Here is a 20,102-nt window from a genome sequence, read left to right on the forward strand (position 1 = left end):
CTGAGATCAGCGCATGAATGTTAACTGTTCACACCAAGTAAAGCCCACCTCCTTCCTCTGTGTGTGTCTCTGTTGTGGGTTGGTGTTGGCAGGAAATAGGCCTTTTGTTCAACGTGTATCTCAGAGGTCATACACGTCTGAACAAACAGAGTAAAATAAAACTAACGTCTTCAAAACATCACAAATGAGGTCAGACCCAGCTGTCAGTGGGTGAGGAGTGGGAAACACCTGGACAGGTCATGAGTTTATCACAGCCGTGGGGTGGACACACACACACACACACACACACACTCACACCTCTGGGACATTCAGAGTGTCCAGTCTTTGGACAATGAGAGGACACACACACAGACATGAGGACATGTAAACTCCACACAAAGGTGGATTCAGACCTCGTGTCCAAAAACAGCATTAAACTAAAAGCTTTCATGTCTAATCAACAACATGTCAGTCACACTGTTTTATGTTGATGTCATACCAATCATGTGATCAGATCATCTATCAAACATTATTATATGATTCAAACCTGCAGCTGGAGCAGTCGTACCTTCCTCACTGTCCAGTCCATTGATTACACCTTCATAGTCAGCTGACTGATGGAAACTGTCAAAGTACGATACACCCTGATATTAAGAATAATGAAGGACACCTGACTGAACCCAGAGGACAGTTTGGGGACGTCTGAACGTAACTGTGCACTGACCCCTGATGGCTGCTTGACAGAGGTGAACATGGAGGTGAACAGTAGAAGCAGTGTGACTGTGAGTCCAGCAGAGGGCGGTGTTGACTCTGGTTCATATGTTACACAGAGGGACAGTGAATGCACCATGTGGATGATGATGATGATGATGATGATGGTGATTGTGCTGCTGTTGAGCTGCACTGAGTTACAGTGAGAGGTGTCTCTAATATTGTGTCCAGCCCGTATCAATCAGCTCAGTAACATAACAGGAACATGAGATGACACATGTATATTCTTCAATAAGCTGAGCTGTATATAGCTGTAGATATCTCATGGATTCGACAACTTATTTCTAATAATCATGTTCATATGTTATTAAAGTGAACTGTCTGACTAAATGAGCCCTGTTCAATGTGTCACAGAGACAAGTCACGCCTGAAGGAGGAAGACATTAACTTTCACTTCTCTTCCTGGGCTGATATCGTGTCCTCAGTAACCCCAGATGTGAGCTCCACCCACTCATGAGACAAAACCAGCCCTCCCAGCTGGTTTCAGCCAGTTCAGTTCAGACACAGGATGAAGAACAAGACACGGACAGAAGATGCAGCAGATCCTCATCCTCTCAGCTCTCATGGCTCCATTCCTGCTCCTGTTGTTCCCTCTGTGTGCAGCAGCTTCTGGTAAATATCAGCTTTTATTATGAAGAGATTCATGGAGATATTATTTCTGACCTGAGTAATGAAACAATGTCTTGTTCTAGGAAACGTTTTGACTGTTTTTGTGAGGTGTGTAAATAATAACAATAATAATAATAATATCTACACCACATATATATTGTTGGATGTGTAGTTCATAAGTGTTGTAACTTTGTGAGTGACTTCAAACACAAAGGAGTGGTCATACAACCTGTTTCAGACTGCGCAGTTTGGAGAGAGGTTTGTAGAGGAGGGGTGAGGCAGGGGGAGGAGCACCAGGCAGAGTTGGGCGATCTTGTCCATATCATATCGTCATCTAGTGAAATCGCCGATGAACGATGTCATCGCCGGGGGGGGGGGTCATTACGCATTGCCACTGAAACGTTCACTTAAAGCCTCTCTTTGGCGTTTGAGCAGCTTTATAAATCTCTTGAACATGTAATGGCTCATTAATTAGCAAGTTGACTTTACATAGACGGCATATCTTTTCAATTTCTCCTGACATTGTGTTGTTTGGTTTGTTCACCGCTCCGCAACTCAGGCGGAACGTACGCGGAACGGATTCCGCGGAGGTCCGCGCGGACTCAAAGCGGACGTCCGCAAGCCCTGTGTGCGCAAAGCTCAGATTTTACGACCGCGCACCAGTGACTGCTCGGCATGTATTTTTCACATCGCGGGGATTTTTCACGGACATTTTTACAGGAAACTACAACGCGGAAGTGCGCTCGACTATGAAAGCCCGAATGACTGCGGACATTCCTCGCGGAGTCTGCTCCGCTAATTGTACGCTTACTGTGCGTTCCCACCAAAAGATTCATGAGCGTCATAAGCAGCCAGCAGCCATTCATTTTCAATGAACACTCGCAACGAAGAGCGTCACTTGCGTTGGCTGCAGCGAGCGACTGCGAGCAGCGCGATGCCAGCGACCTGAGCGTCAAGCTGAAGTTGAGAGAAGCTCAACTTTATGCAAATGAGCAGCGCCGCCGCCGAAGCAGCAGCGAGCAGCAGCCAGTTACAGACCGTGAATATTCTCAAGGCGGGACAGTGAAAGAAAGAAAGAAAGAAAGAAAGAAAGAAAGAGATCTTCTGCATCGCAGCCTGAAAGCCCCGCCCCTTGGCAGCCTTCTGCAAGCCCTGCCAGAGCTGCCAGGCAGCGCGATGCCAGCGACCGCTGGATTTTGAATCTTTTGGTGGGAACGCACAGTTACCTGAGCGACTGCTGGCGATTTTGAATCTTTTGAATCAAAAGATTCAAAATCGCCAGCGGTCGCTGGCATCGCGCTGCTCACAGTCGCTCGCTGCAGCCGACGCGAGTGACGCTCTTCGTCATTGAAAATGAATGGCTGCTGGCTGCTTATGACGCTCATGAATCTTTTGGTGGGAACGCACAGTTAGTATGCTTGCGTTGAGGGGGCAGAGGCGTTGATCCCCCCCTCCTCCCACCCTCCGCTCTCTCACTAAGCTTCCTTCTGTCTTCTCTCACTCAGCCTCGTTCAGCCTCGATCTCGTCAGCATGCTCCACACACGCGCTGCCGCCCCCCCCACACACCGATTGTATCGTCATTTAAAAAAGACATCGTGAAACAACCCTTCTATCACCGATGGGCGATTGGATCGGCACAACCCTAGCATCAGGCTGTGCTGTGATTGGCTGAATGGTGACATGGTTGCGGTGATGACTCATCAGATGAACCTGTGGTTAAACACAAGCAGAGTTTTTGGTTGAAGTGTGAAACAGTCAGAGAGATGTTTATTAAAGACACACTGAATTAACTGAATGAAGTTTAAGTGTACGTCCAAATGTTAAAGCAGCTTCATGTGTCCCAACAAATCTGACACTATCAAGTGTGTGTGTGTGTGTGTGTGCGTGTGTGTGTGTGTGTGTATAGAGACCTCCTGTTTAAACTCTCTGTACTTTACAGATGGAAACACTTTGTGACTCTGGATGGTTATTATTGTTTTTCAGACCAACATGTGACAGTGCACCCTGGAGATGATGTCACTCTGAGATGTGAGGCTGGTAATGTCCCCATCTTAGTTGTAGAGTGGACCAGACCTGACCTGGAGCCACCACAGTACGTCCTCTTATACAGTGATGGACACTACGACACAGATCAACAGCATCCATCCTTTAAAGGCAGGGTGGAGCTGGTGGACAGAGAGCTGAAGGGCGGAGACGTGTCTTTAACTCTGAAGAATGTGACCAGCAGCGATGCTGGAACATACGAGTGTCGAGTTTTAGCAGGTGCATCAACACGTACAGAGAGAGCCCTCATTAAGACTGATCCAATCACAGTCATCCACCTGGAGGTTAGAGGTGAGTGTGTGGAGCTCAGTGTGTGTGTCTGTGTATCAGGTTGGAGCTGCAGTTTATTCCTGAGAGTCAAACATCAGAAATACACAAGACAAATGAAGGCTGTTCAACTAATCACACATTTACTGACTCTGATTTATTTAATCTGCAGATTTAAAGGATGGACACTCCACTCCTCTACACGTTGGACTGGCAGCAGTTTTTGGATATGTTACAGTGCTTCTTTTACTGTAGTGTTTGTTGTCTGGAGATATAAGAGACGTACAGACCAAAGATCAGAACAGTCTGCTGCTGCTGAAGCAGGAAACAATCAGCTCATGTGTCCCTCTGCTATTTGAGACTCTTCAACATGATGGTCTGTTTCAACCAATCATGGCTGCCATCATCCATGGGGGCTCCACCAATGAGGTCAGAAAACAATTCAAAATGTTGATCCTTTACTGTGACTAATAATGTACTGTTTACTAATACCATTACCAGTATTATTTTGAAATATGACATAACTACATAACAAAGTTTACTAAATAATAGAGAGGCCTTTGTCTGGGTTCCTGACACCACCGCTAGTTATCTTTTCCACTAAGCAGCCGGTGGACACAACCAACAGTGCAGAAGTTGCATTGATTTACATTGTGAAGTGTTCAAGCTCTATTCAGTAAAAATCAGTATTCTGTAAATTATAATGTTCTCATAAATCATCTGTTTGTTGTAGAAACATGTCAATGTTTTCACAGCACTATAAAACAGATATTACAGTGGAAATTATAATGTATCACATATAGCAAAAAGATTTTTTGTTTATTTTTTTAAAAGATTTTTTTCATGTGAAAGGTTACATTAAAGGTTGTTTCATAAATGTGTTTCATTGAATTTCATCCAAAAGCAGAGTAATGAAGGACTTTAAAGCTGATCATTTATTTTAGATTTAGATTTTAGATTTCTGTGTTTCCCTGGAAACAAAAGAAGAATAAATAACAACAAAAAACAAAAGAAACACCAATTCAAAAACACTGATGATTATTATAACACATGTCCAACATGTTACTGGAAGCAAATGGGGGGGCTCGTCTCGGGCACCAAATGTCTGGAGCACCTAGAAGGGACTTTCCTCTAAATATCCTCGCGCTGAGAAAAAAAAGGTTTTGTATTGACGAGGCTTGCACACCGGAGTCATGATTCAGAGTGTCTTTTATTCGTGGCTCTTTCCACATATCTCGCTAGGATAGCTCGACAACTTTACACTACTGCCACCTACTGGTGCAGTGGTGTAACAACATGAACTGATACTGTATGCACTTGTCATATCAATACAGGTTTGCGTAGTGTCGGACTAGGGCAACAGTAAACCCCTGAGCTTGCCTGAGAAGGACTAAATGCACAAAGCTGCTGTTTTTAAATATCCCATGGAGATCAACTTCTGGGCCCCATCCTGACTGATGGCAGCCCATTCTTGCATAATTAATGCTGATCAGCAGAGTTTAACTTTGATAAACAGTGTGATAACAAAGACACACGCTGTGGTTCTCTGCTTCATTTCCTGTTTCATGAGTTGTCACTGAACAAAGAAATAAAGAGTTTCATCTGTTTGATGATTCACTGAGAATAAAACTGACGACACTGTGTTTTCATTCAGAGCTTTTCACTGTGTGTTATTAAAACTTATTCTGGACAGACTCTGGAAGAGATTAGTATCAGGCACAGACAGCAGCTGCAGCAGTGTTAACTCCTCCTCCTCCTCCTCCTCCTCTTCTCTCTAACAAACACTCTGCAGATTGTGACTCCATGATAAGACTGTTGTGAATTCCAAATGTGAAGTCAAATATTTCATCATGGACTCAGAGTCAAACTCTGACAGTGTGTTTACTGTAACAAAGACACACGCTGCAGGTCTCCATTTTAGTTTCTGTTTAACAAGCTCTCTCTGGCTGTGAGCCAAGTTACACTGAACCAACAGGCCGAAGACATGTCCTCAGTCATCTCTGTAATGGCTGACATGAAATGAAACTGAAACAACACTGGAGTTTTTTCCAGGAGTTTTCCCTGCATGTTGTTCTGCAGGTTGAAGACAAAGTGAGACACACAAACTACACACACTGATATTCTAAGTTCTTTTAAATCATGGATCACTGATAAACTACAAACCTTCATGTTACTGTAGTTCACTCAGAGATTGTCTCCTCAGAAGAGTCTTTGGATTTTTCCTGTACCCTGTGAGCTGTGCTGAAGTTTATTTCTTATAACACATGAAGTCGTGATCATGTTCATTGTGTGTGAATGTGCTGATTATTTCCTCCATTAATGGACTGATTGTTTGGTTTGTAAAAACAGTGAAATGAGTGAGAAATGTTGGTCACAATGAGCCAGAGACCAAAGTGACTCCTTCATAATGTGGTGCAGTCACATGTTCCCTCTGACATGTGGTGGAGCAGAAACACACAGAGCCATGAGAAGAGAAAACACTCATGTGCAGAGTAAATGACCCACAGCGATCTCTTCCTGTGAATTGGGTACTTTCCACAGGAAGCTGATTGTGTAATAAAACTGAAGCTGCTGATGGAAAGTCCCCAGTGTGTCTCTGTGTGCAGCAGTACAGACTCCTCCTCCTCTCTGATACACACTCTGCAGGTCTCAGTCTGTATCTCCATGGTTACACTGGTTTAACTCCAGATGTGAAGGCAAATATGTAACTTTAAGCTGAGAGCTGATCAGCAGAGTTTAACTTTGATAAACAGTGTGACAACAAAGACACACGCTGTGGTTCTCTGCTTCATTTCCTGTTTCATGAGTTGTCACTGACTGAACCAAGTTACACTGAATAAAGAAAGAAAGATTTCCTCAGTCATCTCTGTGGAGTGACTGACAGAAAACAAAACTTGAACACTGTGTGTTGAAGAAAACCTCCCATAAAACAGACTCATGAAGCAGGAAGAGATTAGGAACAACCACAGAGAGCAGCAGCATTAACTCCAACGTTCACTTTGCCCCTCCCCCACCATCTCAGTCTGAGTCATACGTTATTCACTTCCTCTTCAATGTTGCCCAGCGTCGATGCACCAACCAGTTTCAGTGCAGACACAGACGGACATTATATCCAAGTAGAAAAATGGCACAGCAGACCAACATCCACCCAACTCTCGTGGTTACATCTGTACTCCTGTTGTTCCTTCTCAGCTTCAGGTAAATATCAGCTTTTATTGTGAAGAGATTCATGGAGATATTATTTCTGACCCGAGTAATGAAACAATGTCTTGTTCTAGAAAAAAGGTTTTTGACTGTATGAATAATGTAGAGACTTTTTCTTTCATGTATTTATATTGGGGGCGGCAGTAGCTCAGTCCATAGGGACTTGGGTTGGGAACCAGAGGGTCGCCTGGACTGGTAGCTGGAGAGGTGCCAGTTCACCTCCTGGGCACTGCCAAGGTGCCCTTGAGCAAGGCACCGAACCCCCCCAACCGCTCGGAGTGCCTGTCATGGGCAGCCCCACCCTGACATCTCTCCACTTAGTGCATGTATAGGTCCTGTTTGTGTGTGTGTGTGTTCGGACCTGTGTGTAATTGACAACAGAGTGAAAAATTAAATTTCCCCTCAATATATATCTATATATATATATATATATATATATATATATATATATATATATATATATATATATTAGAAAAAGGTTTGTGGAGCAAGGGTGAGACAGAGGGAGAGACATTGAGTTGTGCAGTGCTGTTATTGGCCGAAATGATAAGATAAGCTTTATTTTCTGTTCCAATGGTGACAGAAATTCTCCTTTGACAAGGCTCCAATTCACATTTAACACACAAAGGTGACCGAAAAAATGGTATATACAATAATAATACAAACAGATGAAAAAACAAACAAACTGTGGCACATACTGCAATGGTGAGATTTAATTTAATTTAAGAGATTTATTTTTAATCTCCACAGTGAGCAAATACTGGTCTGTCATAATTTTGGAGCATAACTAAGAAATCACAACCACATCTCTCAGTTGAAAGTCAGTATTGTAATAAATGTAACCATTAAATTAATAAAAACTTTTGAACCTTCTCTGAATGTCTTCAACATCAACGAATTAAACACATCGAGCCTTCGCCGCCGCTGCCCCAACCCTCTGGAACTCCCTCCCACTCAATGTCAGAAATGCAGAATGCTAGTTTCCACCAGTCATTTCTCATTTTTATTTCATTATCACTGTTATTTTTCAGCACTGTTAAGCATCTTTGAGTGTCCTAAAAAGCGCTATATAAATCTGATTTATTATTCTGATTAAACTCACTGTGAGTCGCGGTTGGTGTTCACTGAGTTACAGGCTTGATTTCTAGTTGAAAACTGTGTGATGTTGGGCCTGAACGTCTACGACCTCTTTTCAACCAGCTAAAATGCGATATAGCATCAATGTGTAAAAATAACAAATCTCTTTAATTATTCTGTTATTTTAAGAGAGACGATACCAATTCAGGTGTAAGGTGGATAAATGTGGTCTGCACAAACACGTAATCTCAATTCATTTAATGTTTAATATAAAATGTTACTAATGTTTAACTATGTAGTCTGTGTGCTGAAGAAGCTCTCAGGCACTGTCAGGGGAGGATCATCAGATTGTATGCCCCTGGGCACAAGTCTGACATGCCCCCACACCATTCCTGGTGGGCCAAACAAATGTCACATAATCATAACAAAAACTTCGCAAGTTAGGTACAGTTAGACACACGCTTGTCTCTCCCTCTCCTTTCTCTCCTTGTTAGATGGCGAGTCACAGATAAGGATTGCTGTTTGAGGCGTGAGATAATGGAGAGCTGCCAGATTTGTAGAATTTAATAAAATGTAATACAGACTATTGTTTGACACTGGACTTACAACTTGGCACGTGTCACAGCTCTCCTCTGCTGGGTCTCCGTGTCTGTCTGTCTGTCTGTCTGTCTCCACTTCTGCCTTCTGATTATAAAACGTTGAATATAACCACCTCTGCCTCTCTTTCCTCCCTTTCTCTCTTTTTTTCGCCCGCTGGCGTCACTTGTTTTGCTTTTATCCATCGCCGTCATCGATTCATCAAAAAAGCAATCTGAAATCTGAAAATCTGAAATGAGGTGTCGTAGTAGCCTAGTACTAGTCTCTGAAGTTGACTGGTTAAGTGTTCAACACGTCACAGAGACAAGTCACGCCAGGAGTAGGGAGACACATCTGTCCTCGAGTAACCCCAGATATGAGCTCCACCCACTCAGACAAGACCAGCCTTACAAACTGGTCTCAGTCAGTTCACTTCACACACAGGACTTACCGTGTGCCAGAGAGAAGATGGCGCAGCAGATCAACATCCTCTCAGCTCTCATGGCTCCATTCCTGCTCCTGTTGTTCCCTCTGTGTGCAGCAGCTTCTGGTAAATATCAGCTTTTATTGTGAAGAGATTCATGGAGATATTATTTCTGACCTGAGTAATGAAACAATGTCTTGTTCTAGATAATGGGTTCATACTGTTTTTTAAGTGTATGAATGATGTAGAAACTTTTATTAATTGTATTCATTTAAATCTAGGCTGATGTATTGTAGTGGCACTCCCTCTGAATATCAAAACAGCTGGTACTCTAGGTACAGTAACTTAAGTCTTACATGAATGACAGGAGAGGTAATCCAGTTTAAAATGTTTGGGTCTACCCTCCTCTCATCCTAGCCATTCACAGTATACCCACCTTTCAACCTAACTCAGTGTGGAGCCAAAATGATGACAACTGTATCACTGTCCAAATAATTATAGACCTGGCTGTATATATATATACACATTCATTCATAGTTCAATCAAGCAGAATCAAACACCTCAAAAATGTCTTAATTAATCAATGTCAGTGCAACAAACAGAAATCAAATTCAACTTCAATAGTCAACCACAGGCCAGGCCAGTTCAGAAAAAGGAACTTATGTGCTGGTAGTGAGTCCTCCACCTCAGCTCAGCCACTGAATCCAAGCAGGAAAAGCACAATCTGTTTCAACCTGCTCCAGAGATCAGCTTTTCTTTGAGGTCGTTGTTTCCTCACCGTTCATTATCAGCCAGGCCACTGTTGTCTTTTCATTTACTCCAGTGCTGGGTTTCCTCTTTAGTTTCCCCTTTCTCACTTCTCCTTTCCATCCTCCTTCAAGTCTCCTTTGTTAGGTTTTCCCTCTCTCTGTTCAGCTCACAGGTGTTCCTTAATTTATCACCTTCCCCTTTTCCTCTCCTGCTCAAGTGGACAAGGCTGTGATATCACTTCCTTTTTTTTGGGTTACAGTGTAGAGTCTTTTTGACTCTGGATGGTTATTATTGTTTTTCAGACCAACATGTGACAGTGCACCCTGGAGATGATGTCACTCTGAGATGTGAAGCTGATGATGTCCCTATCAGAGCTGTAGAGTGGACCAGACCTGACCTGAAGCCACAGTACGTCTTCCTATACAGAGATGGAAACTTAGACCCAACCGAACAGCATCCATCCTTTACAGGCAGGGTGGAGCTGGTGGACAGAGAGCTGAAGGGCGGAGACGTGTCTTTGACTCTGAAGAATGTGACCAGCAGAGACTCTGGAACATACGAGTGTCGAGTTAGATCAGATGGATCAAGACGCAGAAAGAGAGCCATCATTAAGACTGCTCCAATCACAGTCATCCACCTGGAGGTTAGAGGTGAGTGTGTGGAGCTCAGTGTGTGTGTCTGTGTATCAGGTTGGAGCTGCAGTTTATTCCTGAGAGTCAAACATCAGAAATACACAAGACAAATGAAGGCTGTTCAACTAATCACACATTTACTGACTCTGATTTATTTAATCTGCAGGTTCAGAGAAGGAAAACTCCATGGGTGGAAACACAGAGAGTGAACACCCCGTAAATGGAAACTTCCCTCATGGATATGTTGGACTGGCAGCAGGAGTTGTTGCAGTGCTTCTTGTAGCTGCTGCAGTGTTTGCTGTCTGGAGATATACAAGACGTATGTACCAAAGATCAGAACGGCCTGCTGCTGCTGAAGCAGGAAACAATCAGTTCATGTTTCCCTCTGCTGTCTGTGACTCTTCAACATGACGGCCTGATTCAGCCAATCATGTCTCTCCTCCATGAATCAGTGCCTCATCATGTGCAGTGAGTGTGAACAGAATCTGTTTTACTGACAGATCAGCTTTCATTTTATTTTTCATACATAAATGAAGTATTTTGAATTTTGTACTTGTATTTCTACTTTTGTTAGACATTTCACTCCAGTAAAAGTACTGTAAATATAGAGACATTTCACTGGAGTAAATAATTCTCCCTCCATGAATCACTACCTCATCATGGTGGAGGAGGGTTTGTGTACATGTTGATCATGACAGCTGAGCGCCTCACTGCAGGTTTAAAACTGATTTATACCAGTGTATATAAAGCTTTGCAGTCATGACAGATAAAGCCAGAATATGCACTGGATTGTGTTGATGTGATGATTCGCACTTTTTTACAGGTACTGTTACTGCTGATGTTCTTTATCTATTTATCTTTGTTTTGTTTTGTTTGTCATTCATGTTGATTTCTTCATGTCTGTTTCATATGTTGTGTTTTTATGGCTGCAGTAAATAAGCTCACTCCTCCAGAAAGCACTGCCTTATCATATACAGTGAATGCAAATATTATTAAACATTATTTAATCTTTCATTTTTGGTGGCTGTTTTACATCTGCTGTTACAATAGAGACATTTCACTCAAAGGTACTGATACTTAAAAGACACTTAACTCAGATACAAATACAGTTTCTTGTGAAAAATATATTCAGATAAAAGCAAAGCCAAAGTTAAAATATACTTTTAAAGCAGTAAAAACCTGGAGTAAGCAGCCGTCACAGAGATGAAGAGACAATACAAACTCAGCAGCTGCAGTTTATAAAAGTACTGAAGTGCAAGTTAGATCCCACTGAACACTTTATGCTGTGTTATTACTGTAATTATCTACAATCTACTTGACTTTTATAATTCATGTCCAAGACCAGAGTTTATTATTTATTTTGTAAATGTTAGATTTTTATATTCTAAATTTCTCAAATAAAATAAAAATAAAAATGATGAACATCTTTTCTCTCTGTGTTTTCTTTCCTTGTTATCATGTGGTTTTGCCTGTGGCTTCACTTTCCTCAGAATAAAAACCTCACCGACACTACTGTGACATGACGTGAGTAACCCTCTGACATCAGCTGCAAACATAGCCAAGCCTCTAACGCCATCTACTGGCAAAATAGAATATCACCCCGGAACAACTTGACCTCAGGTCAGGTGAGATTTCGTCTGTCTCCTGCTTGACACAAAGCGTTTAGGTAATAATGTTGGGATCTGAACATTAACACAGTTGCAATCATCAAATAATGTGATTTAATATGAGGGGTGGTCTTTAGTTGTGACCTGTGTAGTAAAGATGCTGTTTAATCAGCCACACCTGTCAGGTGGGTAAATTATCTTGGAGAAGGAGAAGAAGTGCTCACTGACACAGATTTGAATACATTTGTGACTAAAATTTGATGAATATATAATATAAAGTCAGTAAAGAGATCATTAACTTGGACTTGTGAGAAATGAGGGTAAAAACTAAATATACTCTAACAGAACACTTCTCCTTGTATCGTCCTCCTCAGTGCACAGAAGTGCTCGTTTGGTGTCTTTCTGTAAGTTTTTATTGTTTTATCTGTGCGAATGGTTTGATTACTTGTTACTAATGAAGATGTTTTTAATCTCTTTTTATTCATTCTGCATTTTAGCTTCATTTCACATCAGTTCAGAAGTGATGCTCTGTGGTGACAGCACTGATGACATCATCATCATTGTCCAGTCCCTCCTCAGCCTGGGTGGGCGGGGTTATCACCATGGAGACAGGCAGGTCATTTCCTACAGTCAGAGCAGGTTAGAAAAAGTTCTGTTAGAGACAACTGTCAGTCATCAACACCAGAGTGATTGATTGATTGATTGGTTGATTGACTGATAGCTGTGGGCCGTTGTCGATATAAAGACACCATGATGAAAGTGGAGATGCAGTACGGACAGAACACCACCAGGTGGCAGAGCACTCTGAACACAAGGTGGAGGTGGTCTGAGTCAGGAGGCGGGGCTGCAGATGTGGTCATGGCTGCAGGTGTGGGCGGGGTCAATGTAGGAGGTGGAGCTGTGGTTGTAGGTCTACCTGTAGAGAGAATCCCACCTGGTCAGGTGACTATCTGGATGAATGAACTCCTGAAATCAAAGGTAACCTCCTGACCTGTGACAGTGAGCCAGCTGGGTGGAGACTCTCCATGACCTGTGATGTCACACTTGTAGAGGCCTTCATCAGACCTGGTTACATGGCGGATGGTCATGTGACCTGCAGGCTCAGTCCTGATGAAGGAGCCATCTTTATAGAAAGCAGCTGGGAGGTTGGAGGACGTCTTTGTTTTACAGTGCAGAGTGACATCATGTCCCTCCATCACAGGGAGGACAGGACTCTGCAGGATCACTGATCCACCTCAACACAGAGACAAACTACAGCATTTCATCCATTTACACACAGCTTCATCAACACTGACTCCACAGTCTGATCTTACCAGTGACACTGATGGTGATGCTCTTTCTGGTTGCTCCCTCTCTGGACTCACACCAGTAAACTCCACTGTCCCATGAGACTGCTACACTGATGATACAGGAAGAACCAGCAGGTGTTCCCCAGTCGTGACACGCCACTTTGGTTTCATCACTTGTGTTCCTCCTCAGAGTCCATCCAGCAGAGCTGTCGTCCTCCTCACAGCTCAGAGAGACAGACTGTCCTTTAAACATCTGAGAGCTGCTGGGACTCACAGTCAGAGAGGCTGCAGGGAGGAGGAGGAGGAGGAGGATAGACACATTAAAAGCTGAAGCCACTGACAGATTTCAGTTTGTGTTTGTGTCCAACATCATGTGATTAATGTAACGTCTAATTGGCTGTGAATGGAAAAGCCAGTGTTCTTCGAAGGCACGCTACTCCAACACCAACATAGAAACTACATTCATTCATTCATTTTCAGAAGCCAGTTATCCTGTTGGGGATCGCAGGGGGCTGGAGCCTATCCCAGAGAGGCAGGGTTCACCCTGGACAGGTCACCAGACTATCACAGGACTGACACATAGAAACAGACAGCCATTCACACTCACATTCACACCTACGGACAATTTAGAGTCACCAATTAACCTGCATGTCTTTGGACTGTTTATGTTTATTTATGTTTATTTGGATCCCCATTAGCTGCAGCTATTCTTCCAGGGGTTCATGCAACAGACTTCCATTATGTGTTTACATAACACAAAGCATACAATACACTTAACACTCAACATACATAACACAGAATATAACAAAACATACAACACGACGTTGCACAAAACATAACACAAAATTATAACTAAGAGTGGGAGGAAGCTGGAGCACTCGGAGGAAACCCACACTGACACAGGGAGAACATGTGGGAGCACTCATGTGTTATCATGGGTTTCTATGGGACGGAATGTTTTACAGCCAGAGTGTGGAGGGACTGTTAGAGCGCTGTGACAGTTTGCGTCTGAGGTTCCTAAGAAACCTTTTTTTCAACAATATGTTTATTGAGCTTTTCATTTATTTCCCACATTCTACTACAGCCTTTATCACTGATAATACTGTTGCTACTTTTGTGATTATGACTGTTAAATACACATTGTAACGTATTAAAATATTACACACACAGTGTTTAGTTTACACATACAGTCCATACTGTTAGAATACAAAGCTGTTTGAACATCAGCAAAGTGTCCCTTTGAATCCTCCCTGTGTGACCTCCAGTGACTCTTCTATCAGTGTTTGTCACACACAGTCAGTGAGTTTGAGACGTGACAGACGAAGTTTACTGACCTTGGTTTGTTGTGCAGCTCAGCAGTGAGGTCACACCTGAAGACAAAGAACACTCATGTTAGTTTGAGGCTGTGATACAACGAGACCTTCGACACAACTGACGAACACCTGAGTGCAGCAGCACAGAAAGATCTTTGCATGAAAATATGAATACTGTTCCTAGACTTCAGCTCAGCATTCAACACAATCATTCCCCAGCAGCTCATACAAAAACCTCTCTCTGTAACTGGGTGCTGGACTTTCTAACAGGGAGGACACAAAATGTGTGAGTGGGCAGCAACACCTCCAAGACCATGACGCTGAGCACAGGGGCTCCGCAGGGGTGTGTGCTCAGCCCACTGCTCTTCACACTGCTGACCCACAACTGTGCGTCAACCCACATCGTTAAGTTTGTAGATGACACGACTGGTGGGCCTCATTTCCAACAATGATGACGCCAACTGCAGGAGTGAGGTGAGCCGACTGGTCCAGTGGTGTAAGGACAACACTCTTCCTCAATGTGGGGAAGACTCAAGAGGACTTCAGTAGAGGACTTCCACAGCATCCCCCACTGACCATTAAGGGTGCTGCTGTGGAAAGGGTGAGCAGCACCAAGTTCCTGGGGGTGCACATCTCTGAGGACCTCTCCTGGAACAACAACACCACATCGCAGGCCAAGAAGGCTCAAACACACCTCTACTTCCTCTGCAAACTGAGGAGAGCAAGAGTCCCACCCCATCATGTGCTCTTTCTACAGAGACACTATTGAGAGTGTCATCACTGGCTGCATCCCTGTGTGGCACAGAGGCTGCAACGCATAGTGAATATAGCTAGCAAGATCATTGGTACCCCTCTGCCCTCCCTCACAGTCATCTTCAACACCCGCCGAGCTATCAGCATTGCTGGTGACACCTCCCACCCCTCACACTCCCACTTCAGCTTCCTGCCTTCGGGGTGAAGGTACTGGAGCCTCCGGGCCCACTCCACAAAACACACAAACAGCACAAACAGCAACTCCTCACTGTCTGTTTTTAAAACCCACTTTTACTCACTGGCTTTTAACCCAGCATGAGACCTCGCTCTGTTTTTATTTGTTTGTTGCTGTTTTTATTGTTTTTTGTTTTAACTGCTTTTTATTATCTCACTGTTTTTTTTGTTTTATGACCTCCTATGCACAGCACTTCAGCTGTGGTTGTTTTAAAACGCTTTATAAATAAAGTTGAGTTGAGCTTCTGTGTGTTTTACCCACTGAGCTGTGGTCAGACAGAGACTAACATACAGAGTGTAGCTGCACGCTATCAAACTACTCATCAACAATCAGAATCAGGTCTGTTGCTGAGTAAGTTTTAACATACAAGGAATCTGCCTTGTTGTTTTGGAGCATGAAGATGAAAATAGAAGATGAGCAGTAAAGATGTGCAGTAAAGTCAGGTGTAGTGTCTGTGGGGGCAGGATGAGAGTCTGTCAGAGGTCGTCCCAGGCCTTGTTCATGAGTCCAGCTGCACACAGGAAGAAACTGTTCTCATGCTGTGAGCTGTTGGTCCTGATGGACTGCAGCGTCCTACCACAGACGAGTGTTTCAGAGGGTTTGTGTCCGGGGTTGGAGGGGTCTCAGGGTCCTGGAGGTGAACAGGTCCTGGAGGGAGGGCAGAGTGCAGCCAGTCAGCTTCTCAGTGGAGTGAATGATAGTCTGCAGTCTGCTCTCGTCCTTGGCAGTGGCAGCAGCGTATGAGATGGTGACTGGTGACGATGACGGACTCACGATGGACAGTTTGAAAAAAATCAAATCGTTGCAGCAGAATTAGAGATGTGGTCTTTTTTTATTACACACGTTCTCCTTCCTTGTCAAAACCTGGTGCCTACATTACCCACAATGCAGTGGTAGCCTGGAGCCTGGAGCAGAGACGAGGAGCTACAGAGGTCTGGTAAGCTCACTTGTTGTTGTGGTATTAGATATGGACAACAAGAGCATAAATGACTGTGTTGATCTTTGGATTCAACAACAGCTGCTCCACATGTGTTCACAACAATAAACTCCTTTTAGATACAGACACAAAGTGTCAAGTCCAGTCAGTAACTTCAGGGAAATGACAACTACAGTCTCACTAATACACACAGGTGGAAATATCCTTCATCACAATCAGCAACGTTCATCTCTGCCATTAGAAACTAACACAAGTGACCAGCTGCAGGAGAGAAAACACACAGCTGCTGCACCCACCTCCACAGAGGAAATGGAGGTTTGAACAGCTCTGAGACAAACATTCAAAGTGTTTGATGAAGTCACATGACCAAGAGCTACCATGGGACAAACATCTCTTCAGCGGCTCATCTGTAAGTGAGCCAAGACTAACTGTATGTTAAAGGGTTAGTGGACTGTGCTGCAGTGTGTCAAAGTTATCTATCAGTCGTCCACATGTACTCACTCAAAGGAGCCGACTCTCTGTGTGTTTGCTCTGTGTTGCCTTTAAGTTCCTGTTCAAAGAGAAATGTGGTATTTGTGTCAGATGATTCTCTGACTTGTAGCTGCTGTGACTCTTAGTGCTGCATTCACATCCTGACAAGTCGTGTCTGTGAACAGAAGGAAATGCCCGACAACACAGCACCGCACTGAGTGAGCAACACTGACTGATGTTCAGCCTTGAACAACATTTCAGCATCACTGGGCATCATCATGGTGACAGTATGAACGCTCACAGACACACATACAGAGAATGAACTGTTGAAATAAATATGTATATAAATATAAATAAATATGTAACTAGACAACATATTTTTGGACTGTAAAAAAGATGTTTTCCTCTTGTCCCGGTCAGAGTGCTCTCAACCACCAGTAAAACATTCTCTTCCCTAAGAGGAGAACAAAAATAAGAAAACACTAGTGAATCCCAGAAATCAACAGGGAACAAAATAAGAACAAATATCAGAGAATCTCATTGAGGCCCAATGTCTCATAATCAGCTCCTGATTTCCCTGTGAACTTCCTGTTTGTATTTCCTCCTCCTGTGAGTTTCCAGTAGAACTGCTCCTCTGTAGGACAAAGTGAAGCTGCTGTGTTGCCACCTGCTGTCTGCCTCTGACATCACTGACAGTCTCAGCACGTGATTATGTTTAATGTTGAGGAGAGAAAAGGAAACACCTGCCTTCATTAATCAGTCATTGAACGCACCTCCTGTCAGACACACCAAAGTGATACTGATCAAACACACCTGCGATGTGACGTCACCAGCAGGTGTGTGTGTGTGCTGATTGAGGCTGACATGCTCCTGCTGGATGATCCTCCTGTTCAGGTGTAGCAGGCTCACAGAGTGACATCACACAGGTGAGAACAACAACACGCTCTCTGTGATCTCTGTTGGTTCACATGTTGAGGAGGTCATCACCATGGAGACGGCAGGTCACACAGAACATGGACACAACTGATCAGCTGACATTGATTGATTGATCAGTGAGTGACTGAGACAGTGGAGCTGCAGTACGACTTAACACCAGCAGGGGGCAGAACATTAAGATGAGAGAAGTCCTGCAAGCTGCAGAGCGACACATATGAGTTCAGTGTGTGTTTGAAAAGGCTGATCGATCAATAAATGTGTGACAGCAGCAGATGTCTTTGATGTCTGATGTGCACTCAGTGCCCGATGCTGCTTCTCTGACACCTGAACCTGACCTTTAAATGTGGCGACCTGATGCAGGTGATCACTTTTTGATGTTGCTGCTTGTTTGAGTCTCACATGAAAAACAAGACCTGATGATTTCTGATGTTCAAACTTCTTAAAGAAACTTTACACTCTGCACCACTTGATATCAATATCAGAGCAGTAAAGTTCATTATTATCAGCAGCTTCTGTTCAGTAGAAACATGTCGGTGTTCTTCACCCTACTGAAACACTACCACCTAAACAAATAAGTATTTAACAAGTTATTTATCCAAAGAAAAGTAAAACGATAATGTGTAAAGTGAAGCTGTTTGTCTCTCTGTAGCTGCACCAGTCTCATTTAACTTTCACATATAGAAATAAGAAATAAAGCCCATGAATGTCCTGAGGTGTGAGGGGCTGTGGGGACCAGTGACTGGTGTGGTGGTAGATATGTGAATGATCCTCCTGATGCAAAGCCAAGTTTTAACCCAACACTACATCTGCTTTAGGAATCATTACACCTGGTGCAAGACGACGACGCACAGCGCAGAGTGCCAGTTTCAGATCGATGCAGTTGTCGCAGTTTTCACAGCCAGGATGTGTAAGTAGCAAATGTTCTTGTGCACATCTGGGCACCCAGGTGTGCTCATATACACTGTTGGTGTGGCAGCAGAAAGCAGTTGTATCACTGACCAGCAACAACCTGAGGGGTATCCCATCAAGGTGGATTAGCCTGGGTTATTTTGATAAGTCTGTCTTAAAGGGATAGTGCACCCAAAAATGAAAATTCAGCCATTATCTACTCACCCATATGCCGAGGGAGGCTCAGGTGAAGTTTTAGAGTCCTCACATCACTTGCAGAGATCCAAGGGGAGAGGAGGTAGCAACACAACTCCACCTAATGGAGGCTGACGGCGCCCCAGATTCAAACGTCCAAAAACACATAATTGAAACCACAAAATATCTCCATACTGCTCGTCCGTAGTGATCCAAGTGTCCTGAAGCCCCGACATAAAAAGTTGTTTGGAAAAACGTCAGATGAACTCTGTTTTTAGCCTCACTGTAGCCTGTAGCTCTGTCTGCCTCTCTGTGCACCACGCTCACGTGTGCGAGCTTGCGTGCGAGACCAGCAAAAGCACGTGAACACACATGAAGGCGCTGTCCATGTCTCACGCAAGCACACACGTGAGCGCAGTGTACAGAGAGGCAGCTAGAGCTCGGCATATGGGTGAGTAGATAATGGGTGAATTTTCATTTTTGGGTGCACTATCCCTTTAAATGTGAGATCGGTTCCATTGTCGTGGCTTATATGAGTCCTGCTCAGTAACCATGGTAACTGATACTGCTGAGTCTGCTCGCGTAGCTCCATGTCAAAGAATCCCCGTGCGGAACATTTTCACACAGGTAACACTTTTACCTCGTGTTTCAGACGCTCTTCCCACAACGTGACCTGGCATGAATTTACACCTTTAATTTAGTTGCACAGAACATATTAATAAACACTTTCAATGTCTGAAAATGCCAAATAGTTATTTGACACTCTCCTATTTGATAACCTCTACATACCTCTGTGGTTAGCTAATTTGATTAATGGAAACTGTCAAAGTATGACACAGCCCTGATCTGATACTTAAAGTGATCTGACTGAACCCAGAGGACAGTTTGGGGACGTCTGAGTGTAACTGTGCACTGACCCCTGATGGCTGGTTGACAGAGGTGTACATGGAGGTCGTGATGGTCAAATGACGCCTCATGAACCATTTTCTTTATTTTCTGACTCCACCAGATGGCGCTCTTGGTTCAAAGATAAGACTCAAATCTTTGTTGAACAAACAGCGTCATCCAGTGGCTTCAGAAAATAAAGACAGTGGTCCACGAGGCCTCATTTGGCCATCACTGCAGTAGAAGCAGTGTGAGTCTGA

General features: G+C 43.6%; 2 protein-coding genes across 7 annotated transcripts; one reads left to right on the plus strand and one right to left on the minus strand.

Annotated features, from left to right (window-relative positions):
* Positions 1-1,205: 1,205 nt before the first annotated feature.
* On the plus strand, positions 1,206-11,757 carry LOC125883781 (butyrophilin subfamily 2 member A2-like). Of its 6 annotated transcripts, none has more exons than XM_049568348.1 (6): positions 1,206-1,362; positions 3,344-3,694; positions 3,843-6,868; positions 8,759-9,077; positions 10,004-10,351; positions 10,500-11,757. In XM_049568348.1, the coding sequence occupies exons 4-6, from the start codon at positions 8,783-8,785 to the stop codon at positions 10,742-10,744; spliced, it is 888 nt and encodes a 295-aa protein (XP_049424305.1). In that variant the 5' UTR covers positions 1,206-1,362; positions 3,344-3,694; positions 3,843-6,868; positions 8,759-8,782; the 3' UTR covers positions 10,745-11,757. The 6 variants fall into 6 exon arrangements, with proteins under 6 accessions (XP_049424305.1, XP_049424308.1, XP_049424307.1 ...); XM_049568351.1 differs by having other exon boundaries at positions 8,972-9,077; XM_049568350.1 differs by lacking the exon at positions 8,759-9,077.
* A 1,121-nt stretch (positions 11,758-12,878) lies between these two features.
* LOC125883812 (Fc receptor-like B) lies at positions 12,879-14,593 on the minus strand. Its single transcript, XM_049568399.1, has 3 exons — positions 14,564-14,593; positions 13,254-13,514; positions 12,879-13,174 (listed from the first exon to the last, which is right to left on the minus strand). The coding sequence occupies exons 2-3, from the start codon at positions 13,480-13,482 to the stop codon at positions 12,879-12,881; spliced, it is 525 nt and encodes a 174-aa protein (XP_049424356.1). The 5' UTR covers positions 13,483-13,514; positions 14,564-14,593.
* Between the last annotated feature and the right edge of the window lie 5,509 nt (positions 14,594-20,102).

This window comes from Epinephelus fuscoguttatus, linkage group LG23 (assembly GCF_011397635.1).
Source record: "Epinephelus fuscoguttatus linkage group LG23, E.fuscoguttatus.final_Chr_v1".
Lineage (NCBI taxonomy): Eukaryota > Metazoa > Chordata > Actinopteri > Perciformes > Serranidae > Epinephelus > Epinephelus fuscoguttatus.

What these genes read in the sequence shown, in the direction of transcription:
- LOC125883781 (XM_049568348.1), top strand. Translation starts at nt 8,783, where the DNA reads ATGAGGTGTCGTAGTAGCCTAGTACTAGTCTCTGAAGTTGACTGGTTA. An exon ending in TCTGTGTGCAGCAGCTTCTG is followed by an intron (nt 9,078 to 10,003) that starts GTAAATATCAGC and finishes ATTGTTTTTCAG; the next exon opens with ACCAACATGTGACAGTGCAC. An exon ending in CATCCACCTGGAGGTTAGAG is followed by an intron (nt 10,352 to 10,499) that starts GTGAGTGTGTGG and finishes TTTAATCTGCAG; the next exon opens with GTTCAGAGAAGGAAAACTCC.
- LOC125883812 (XM_049568399.1), bottom strand. Translation starts at nt 13,482, where the DNA reads ATGTTTAAAGGACAGTCTGTCTCTCTGAGCTGTGAGGAGGACGACAGC. An exon ending in CATCACCATCAGTGTCACTG is followed by an intron (nt 13,175 to 13,253) that starts GTAAGATCAGAC and finishes CTCTGTGTTGAG; the next exon opens with GTGGATCAGTGATCCTGCAG.